Below are 9,476 nucleotides of genomic sequence, written 5' to 3' on the forward strand. Positions count from 1 at the left end.
AAAAAAAAATAGCAAAAATGCCGTTTCTCTGTGTTATTATATCACAACTTTGGTGCTCACTGCAGTATTGTAGGATTTTCCAAAAATCTCAATAATCCAGCTCCCAATATTCACCTACCATGCTGGCACCGCTCGCTATGCGCATTACATAGCTACTCATTTTCCTCACGAGGCTGAGTGGGCCCCTCCAGTCACGGAATTAATCAGTTGTATGATACAAATTTTTTGACCCCGCCGGGAATCGAACCCGGGTCTCCCGCGTGCAAGGCGAGCGCAGTGACCACTACGCCATGGGGAGAGATAAGCGCTAGGTCGCGGGTTCGATTCTCGCCACGGGCGAACTTGATCCTAAGCAGATAAGTGGTGTAGAACCAACCTCAGTGCTGTAGTGGTTAGCACGGTGGATTTTGAATCTAGAGGTTGGTGTCAGTTTAATTCAAGGCATAAAATTTATCTAAGTGTAATAATTGGGGAACGACTTTGTCTGGCTGGGGGACGTTAAACAGGGAGAAGATCAGCTTAGTCTGGTTGGGGGACTTTAAACAGGGAGTAGACCAGCTTAGTCTGGCTGGGGGACTATAAACAGGGAGTAGACCAGCCTGAATTTCCCTTGTTAAAGAAATAGCAAAGGTTGAGTGTGAAGGGATCCACTTGTAAAATTTGTAGCCAAAACCAAATGTCAGCTCAAAGCAATCACCCTAGTTAGGGCTGATTGAGAGGCTGACGAAAAACGCCAACCCCAAGTAAAAAAGGAATTTTAATTGTGTTAAGCACAAATGCTTGGTACAAATGTCGTTCCCCGCTTAATATACGACGCTAAATTTTATGACATGACTTGGACTCGAACCACCAACCTCCAGATTCAAAGTCAACCGTGCTAAAAATAACCATATTACTCTCCACTTACTTTCTTCCGCAGCATCAGTCGTAGAGGCCGCAGCATCAGGTGCAGGAGGTTGCGGTAAATCTTTCTGATCCAGGATCTCGAACTCAGGACCGTCCCGCGCGGAGACGCGATGCGAAATAATCAGACCGTGCTAAAAAAATAACCATTATTACTCTCCACTTACTTTCTTCCGCAGCATCAGTCGCAGAGGCCGCAGCGTCAGGTGCAGGAGGTTGCGGTAAATCTTTCTGATCCAGGATCTCGAACTCAGGACCGTCCCGCGCGGAGACGCGATGCGAAATAATCAACCGCAACGTATACTGTTGTAGATAGTCGTCAGCGACGAGAATAGCGCCATCTTTGACACCGAGCTCCTGAAAGAAGCATGAGAGGAAACAAGAATTAATGATATATATATATATTTTTTTTTTTTAAGGAAAAAGGAATTTTTAATTGTGTTAAGCATACTTACGAGTAAATGCTTGTCACAAATATCGTTTCGCAATTATTATTTTAGGGAAATTTTCCCCTTTATTGATCTTTTTCTTCCTAGTCTTATCCTACTTATTTAGGGTCGGCGTTTCTTGTCAGTCTCTTCCAGACAGCCCTATTGTGTACCTCATGCCCTGTTATTGATGTTTTCCCCTTTACTAATATATTCCTACATTTGTTTATTTTGGCGTTATTGATTGTTATATTTTTTTCTTTTTGCCGATGAGGGCATCGAACCCAGGACCTTCCAGACGGTCTTACCTCCAATGGTTTATCATTGTTAGCTTCCGTTTCTCCCTCCTCACTAGATATGATCACAGAGCCGCTAGCTTCTACCATGACATCAACCATGGCAGACATATTGAGTGTTTTCTTGAGGACAGCCTCTTCGAATTCCGCCACTGTCATTTTGGTAACGTCCAAGCCGATGGTTCTCTGCGAACGGAAGATAAACGAGAAATTAGACATTGGAAAAATAGAAGGAAAATTAGAAATTATCGAAATTCAAGTTAGTATAGTTAGTTGACTCTCCTAGAGAAATATGAAATTCAAGTTGTTTTGATAGAAGGAACTGTAACAACGAGTGTCTTATCGTCCCGAAATGACTACTGCGGTCGCCTTGCATGCGGGAGACCCGGGTTCGACTCCCGGCGATGTAAAAAAAAAACCCTGCAAATTATTGATTCCGTGACTGTCTATTGTGGAGCACACTCAGCTTCGTGAGGAAAATGAGAAGCTATGTAATATAAATGCACATATCGATGGGTATAAGCATGTTAGGTAAACATTGGGTGTTGGGATTTTTGAGATATTTAGAAAATCCTACAATGCCACAGTTAGCGCCAAAGATGTGATATAATAACACAAAGATATTTTTTCGTCCCAAAATCGAAGAGAGAAGGAAGACAGGATAGGAGAAAGCCAGCCGTTCCGAGAACGAACACCTGCCTCGGTGGTGTAGTGGTCAAGGCGCTCGCCTGGTAAACAGGAGGCTCTTCTGAGTCAGACATATTGAAAAGCTTTTAAGTCTTGTCTGAGAAGTGACGTAAATAATTAGGTCCGAAACAATGGTAGGTATATTCTAAAAGATTTCTTCTAAGCTAGCTATGTACATTGAAACACCTGGAAAAAAGGTTAATAAAATCAAATAAATTGGAACTCCACTTCAAAAATTAAATCAGAGTGGAGAACAGAGACAGTGAAGCCTTTAGCTTGTGGTTCTAAATATGTGGTTTGAAATGGTCACTTCCATCTACCTACAATGTGCTTTATGCACTCTGCTCTCCACTCCACTCTCATCAGTTTCTAACCCAAGAGTTCTATAGGAGATTGCTTTTCATGTTTGCTTGTAGAATTTCACCATAACTCTCAAACAGTTTGTTTTTTTTTTTTTTTTTTAAAAAAAAAAAAAGGTTTGAAAGAGGGGAGTTTTCCTGCTATGGTAAAGAAACGGTATTTATTATTTATTTCACCTGTGGTTTAGGTGAGCACACGGGGCAGGTCGGGTTAGGCGCGGTCAGGTATTTCTCCGGTACAATCATCTGGTCCCGATGATTGGGCTTCTTCCTCAAATACACCGTCTGACAGGATGAGAACCGTGCCTGGAGTACGTGTATAGCGTGCAGTACGACCAGCCCTGCCACGATGGCGTTGCTGGTGGCAATCGCTGGAATGATGTTGCCCGCCATCGCTGAAACATAGACGAGGATTTTTGGTGAGGCCAACCACTCACTAAATTTGACTCGAGTGGTCTGTGTCGTAGCATGCCCATCCCGTAGTATGCCTCCCATCAGATGGGCGAGGAGAGACACAATACTACCCAGGAATCAACAGGAGAATAACAGAAAGTAACCCACAACCCACTGATAGGTACCTATATTTGCAATTGCAATCGAAAAACGAGTATAAATTTTTGTCGATTGTGGGCAATGCTAGCTTGGTTAGTTTGATTGGTAACGCGTCTGCGTTGTAAGCGCTAGACCGCGGGTTCGATTCACGCCCGGGGCGGATTTTATCCTGAACTGCTAATGTTCGTTCTTGGAACGGCTGGCTTTCTCCTATCCTGTCCTCCTTCTCTCTTGGCTTTCGGGACGATAAGATCTTAGCAGTTACAGTTCCCTCCATCAAACACATTTGAAATTTTTGTAACAACATAATTTTATTTTTAGTTTTACATTTGCCTTTTTTTATGTTAAGGAAATGGGTAGCCGCCATTGAAATATAATAAATCAATCACTTACATTTAATATCAAACCCAGAAAGTAACTCACTAGGTACCTATATTTGGAATGGAAAAACGAGTACAAATTTTTGTCGATTGTGGGCAATGCCAGCTTAGTTAGTTTGATTGGTAACGCGTCTGCGTTGTAAGCGCTAGACCGCGGGTTCGATTCCCGCCCGGGGCGCATTTTATCCTGAACTGATAATGTTCGTTCTTGGAACGGCTGGCTTTCTCCTATCCTGTCCTCCTTCTCTCTTGGCTTTTGGGACGATAAGATCTTAGCAGTTACAGTTCCCTCTATCAAACACATTTGAAATTTTTGTAACAATATAATTTTATTTTAAGTTTTACATTTGCCTTTTTTTATGTTAAGGAAATGGGTAGCCGCCATTGAAATATAATAAATCAATCACTTACATTTAATATCAAACCGAGATTTCTCCGGGATAGAAAACACGTGGGCTCTAATGTTGGCACACGCCGCCACGAAATCCATGGCAGGTTTATCATCCTTGTCCCACACTAGGTGTTCATCCTTCTCCACAGCCGCCTGAAACAAAGATATTATTAGGGGAGATCAGCGTTTAGTTAGGGGACTATAAACAGGGAGTAGACTAGTCCAAATTTCCTTATGCTATATCAATAGCGAAGGTTGAGTGCGAAGGGCCAGCGTTTAGCTAGGGGACTATAAACAGGGAGTAGACTAGTCCAAATTTCCTTATGCTATATCAATAGCAAAGGTTGAGTACGAAGGGCATTCACTTGGAAAATTTTGTTTAGCCAAACCAGTTGGCCTCAAAGCGATCACTCTATTGGAGATTTGGAGATAAAGCGATCGACGTTTTGGAGATAAAGCGATCAGTGTGTGACTGAGAGAATGGATCTCCTTTTATTACTTTCCTAAAGGAAAGTAATGCATGTAATACATATGTAGTCAAGATTTCATACTCACGTCAAACTTGGTCTTCAACTCGCGCACGCTGCGCTCGAAGAGCTGATTGAAAGGCCGACGACAAACGCCGACCCCATCTGAACATGGGAAAAGGCGAAGAAAAAGAAGAAGAATAGCAAGTAATTTCAAACGTTTGGCGACAAACTTCAAGGGCGTATTCCTAAACTTATGGTCCGTTTGAGTCATTTTTAGTCCGTCCTTCCTTTATTATTACTAATAATAAAAGGTATAGTGGACGGACTATTGTATTCGCTTCGGTGTCTTCTGTCGGTCGGTCCGTCAGTCAGTCTGTCCCCATAGAAGGACTTATCCAAACCTGGTCGACCTATATATCAAATTAAAAGTCTTTTTACCAGGATCACGAAAATGGTGGTGCAAATTTGTCCAGAAAACCATAAAGCCAAAAAAACTGGTTTTTGCGGGATTTTTTTCACATTTTCTCACACAAATGAGCTCTGATCTCGAAATTTGTCGCGACGACCTATGAACTCAAAGCGACTGAGAGAATGGATCTCCTTTTATTACTTTTCTAACTAAGGAAAGTAATGCATGTAATACATATGTAGTCAAGATTTCATACTCACGTCAAACTTGGTCTTCAACTCGCGCACGCTGCGCTCGAACACGCGTGCGCACTCCGCCACGCTCCACACCCGCTGGTCCTTCAATCCGCCGCCGTCCGTCTCCTTGCTACTCCCCGCTACCGCATCGCTAAGGGTATCCCACACGAGCGGTTGCGGGGCCTTACGCGTCTTCCACAGGTCCGACATGGAGATCAGGTAGCGGATGTCCGCATCGAAGAACTTGGCGAATAGCTTGCGTGGATCGTAGCCGCATGCGGAAGCCCAGGCGCGGGTGGAGGTGCGTACTACGTCGCCGTTGGCTGTCGCCTCGGAGGCGGCCGCTTTGGCCCCCGCATCGCCTGGAAGAGAGAGATAACAAGTTAGAAGAAAGTATACACTCCACAGAAAACATACATTATCACAGTAAGTGCCTAAGGCTAAAAGCAGTACATTAAAGAAGAGTTTTAACAATGACTTGGGCTAATGGTGCAGAGAGCATAGGACATAGAGCATCGAGTAGGTAGGGGGAAGTGAAAGTGACGCTTCAAACTGTATACCTAGAACAGAGCAAAAACCTCCATGTTCTTTGCTCCACTCTGATTTTAGCTCAAGCCGCAAAACAAGTGATTGGATTTACTGTACTTCAAAATATCAACACAGGTATGTGTGTTAAAGAGAGGCAACCTCTGTGGACGCGTAGGTATTACACAAGAGGGTAATACAATAGTATTACTTGTTGGTCAAGTGGGTATTACTTGTTGGTCAAGTGGGTAATAGTATTACTTGTTGGTCAAAAAAAAAAAAAAAAAATATTCAAACTTTTTTTTCATGAGATCAGATATAAAAGATTATAGATCAGATTATTTCTTTCTATTTGTAAGAGGATTAATAGAGGGAACTGTAACAACAGTGGTCTCATCATCATGAAATTGAAGAGATAACAGGATAGAAGACAGCCAGTAGTTTAGGACAAAGTCCAAACCAGTTGGGAATCAAATCCACAACTTAGCTCTAATAAGGCAGGTGCACTACAATCCAAGTTACATAAGCAGGCACCCTTGAGATACACAAGTGAAAAATAGATATGTATTGAAAATACAACAGGGGAAAAGCCTTTTCGACTTACTTGAACAGATGTTTAGCCCAGACAATACAGTGAATGGGTTCAGACGGAGTATTCCTAATTGTACAGCCTGGATAAGTTTTGGCAGCTGGCTTCGGATCACATTCATAGCACTTAGTCTCTCCTGAAAACATAGACAGTAAATATCTGATTATCACACTAAAGCGTGCAATTACTTCAAGGCAATTAACTAGTAAGTATTAACTTACCAACAGCTTCTGGATCTTCAGTATCAGGGGACACCTCTTCATCAGCATCAATCTCTCCAAATAGCTGACTGAAACACATCAGATATAAAAGATTATTATAGATAAGCTTTATTCCCTTTTTGTAACAGGATTGATAGAGGGAACTGTAACAATGGAGTTCTCATCATTAAGAAATTGAACAGAAAACAGGATAGAAGAAAGAAAGCAGTTCAAGATAATGTTCACCCCAATTGGGAATTGACCCTTGAGCTAGCACTAATAAGCCAGGTGCACTACCTTCTAAGCTACAGAAACAGGTACCCTTGAGGCAAATTAAAATTAGATCTTGAAAATATAACAGGGGAAAACCTTTTCGACTTACTTGAACAGATGTTTGGCCCAGACAATACAGTGGATGGGTTCAGACGGAGTATTCCTAATTGTACAGCCCGGATAAGTTTTGGCAGCTGGCTTCGGATCACATTCATAGCACTTAGTCTCTCCTGAAAACATAGACAGTAAATATCTGATTATCACACAACTTTCCTTACCTGAAAACCAGAGGCCTACACAAAGATCTAACCCACAAGGGATTACCATGAAAGACATGCAAGTATAAAAGCATTTGATGCATTATTTCATTTAATTGAAGAAAAAAAAAAGAACTTTTTTTTCCAGACTAAAAGGGATTTTCAGTCCTATGCTGGCAGTACAACCAAGATATTCTACTCTCTTCTATTTTACCTTTTGAATCACGTTTATTTATTTAAAGCCATAACTGATGGTGGGTCTACTAAGATTATTTCCATACCCTTTTTGATCAGCTCCACTTGGCCTTCATAGCCAGCTGTTCCAGATTCGATAAGTGGCACTTCGGATGCCAAACACATTCGATTGACATGATTTCTAGCTGCACGATTGTCCAAAGCATTCATCACCAGTGTGAACTGTTTGAAATAGTTTACACCAAAGTCTGCACTGAAAACCAAGAGAAATATTTGAATAATTGTAAATTTGCAAATGATCTTAGTGAAAGTCTTTAGGTTAACACAAATAAAATAGATAAATAAACCATACAAGTAAAATAATTTAAATAAAGAAATAGTCTTTCCACTCATAAAATAACAGGTGTATGAGCTTTTTTTATTTCTTTTCAAGGGCTTTATTTTAAGTGGCAGGGTTCTCACTTCTGTGAGCTCTTCCACCCAACCACTGATTTTCCTTATTTGGGCTCTAATAATTTTGCTTTGAAGCAATAATGAGGGTGAGCACTGGACCTGAGCTGGCAGTGAGTTTTTCACCCTATAATTCAGTTTAAAAACCTACCTGATAATACTGGTGTGATGGGCAACTATGTTTGCATCCGGATTGAAGTTGAGGGCACTGTTCCGAGCTACCTGGGCTTTGGATTTACCAACATGCTGCTTGTGAAACAGGAACTGACGATTTAAGTGTAAAAACCTACCTGATAATACTGGTGTGATGGGCAACTATGTTTGCATCTGGATTGAAGTTGAGGGCACTGTTCCGAGCTACCTGGGCTTTGGATTTACCAACATGCTGCTTGTGAAACAGGAACTGACGATTTAAGTGAAAATCTACCTGATAATACTGGTGTGATGGGCAACTATGTTTGCATCCGGATTAAAGTTGAGGGCACTGTTCCGAGCTACCTGGGCTTTGGATTTACCAACATGCTGCTTGTGAAACAGGAACTGACGATTTAAGTTGCTCACATCAATTGTGTCAAGATCCACCTGTGAAATCATATTGTATAATCATTAGTGGGATTTACACAGAAAATACTTTGTCCAATTGTGGATGAGAATCAATAATAGCACCCACACCAAGTGGAATTTTAGAATGTGAATGAAACTTGGCAAACACATTAGGCACATAGAATCTTGGATACCCTTTGGGGTAATTATGCAGAAGTCACGTCCGTGGAAAAGAAAAGCTCCTTTTTGTATTTAACCTAACACTGTAATAACACTAATCACTGCTCTAATTGTGTAAACTCCTTCTTGCGTTTAACCTAATCCTATAATAACACAGGTCACTGCTTGTTTGTGCCAGTTCCTTTGGTAGCAGTATTCCACGGACGTGACTTCTGCACAAGTACCCAATTTGGACTTGGAGGCTCTGTACAAAACTTTTTTGATGTGAGTTCCAATGTTTTCTGAACAACTATAGTGTCAAATGAATCATTCAAAGCTTCACTAGCATAGTTCATGCATTAGTCTGGTAAGCAGGAGGGCAAGGATTCGAATCCCCATTAGGACATGAAAACCAGAGTAGGTACTTACAATTTCAATGTTGGAGAATCCAGACAGGACCAAGTTCTTCAAAAGCTCACATCCAATCCCGCCAGCCCCTACCACTAGAACTTTGCTTTTCTTGATCAAGTCTTCCAGATCCTTTTCAAACACTCCGGGTATTTTGGTCGCCATTATGAGATTCCGAAACACAAAACAGATAGGGAAAGCACTTCTAAAACGCTGTATCTATGAAACTTTGAACTTTTAAATGATCTTTTTAAATTAAATTTATTTGCAATCGTTCTTTCGCTGTCGGCTTTTTTTTTTTGAACTTTTCGATTTTTTTTGTTTACTTTTCTTCTCGCGAAAAAAACAACGAGCACAAAAATTATCGGCTGCACTTTTCACTTGTGTGTACTTGTCCCCTCACCATTTACCTCCTTGACTTTTTTTTTACAAACGCGGGAAATTTCAAAATTCCATTTTCTTTCAACAAAGAACAAAATTATTATTACTATTACTATCGTTCCTCTCATATAACAAACCATTTTGAGTATTTGAGTTTGCGTGCTTATATTACCAGTAAAATAACAGCACGAAAAGCTGACATCATCATCATTACTATCATTCATCAAAACTCAAAACTCCACCTCGTGTGATTTGTGTGATCCTTTGACAAGCAATAACATCTGACGACTTGTGGCTGAAAGGTAAGAACTTGCTGAAGGGTTACATTTACAAAGCTATGTGGTACTTTTATCAGGGACTATTATCTAATGCTAGCCACTGATGC

The 9,476-nt window shown here is 41.1% G+C and overlaps 1 protein-coding gene across 1 annotated transcript in view; it reads right to left on the minus strand.

Annotated features, from left to right (window-relative positions):
• The window catches only part of LOC103514364 (SUMO-activating enzyme subunit 2), a 10,063-nt gene extending 1,041 nt beyond the window's left edge, over positions 1-9,022 (minus strand). Inside the window, exons 1-11 of the mRNA XM_026827363.1 lie at positions 8,732-9,022; positions 8,138-8,182; positions 7,891-8,000; positions 7,237-7,403; positions 6,808-6,928; positions 6,447-6,514; positions 5,136-5,473; positions 4,017-4,149; positions 2,851-3,068; positions 1,640-1,813; positions 1,071-1,260 (exon numbers count right to left, since the gene is read on the minus strand). Of these exons, the coding sequence (XP_026683164.1) occupies positions 1,071-1,260; positions 1,640-1,813; positions 2,851-3,068; positions 4,017-4,149; positions 5,136-5,473; positions 6,447-6,514; positions 6,808-6,928; positions 7,237-7,403; positions 7,891-8,000; positions 8,138-8,182; positions 8,732-8,875 (1,708 nt within the window). The 5' untranslated portion in view covers positions 8,876-9,022. The remainder of the gene's footprint in view (positions 1-1,070; positions 1,261-1,639; positions 1,814-2,850; positions 3,069-4,016; positions 4,150-5,135; positions 5,474-6,446; positions 6,515-6,807; positions 6,929-7,236; positions 7,404-7,890; positions 8,001-8,137; positions 8,183-8,731) is intronic.
• Positions 9,023-9,476: the final 454 nt, after the last annotated feature.

This window comes from Diaphorina citri, unplaced genomic scaffold, assembly GCF_000475195.1.
Source record: "Diaphorina citri unplaced genomic scaffold, Diaci psyllid genome assembly version 1.1 scaffold1128, whole genome shotgun sequence".
NCBI lineage: Eukaryota > Metazoa > Arthropoda > Insecta > Hemiptera > Psyllidae > Diaphorina > Diaphorina citri.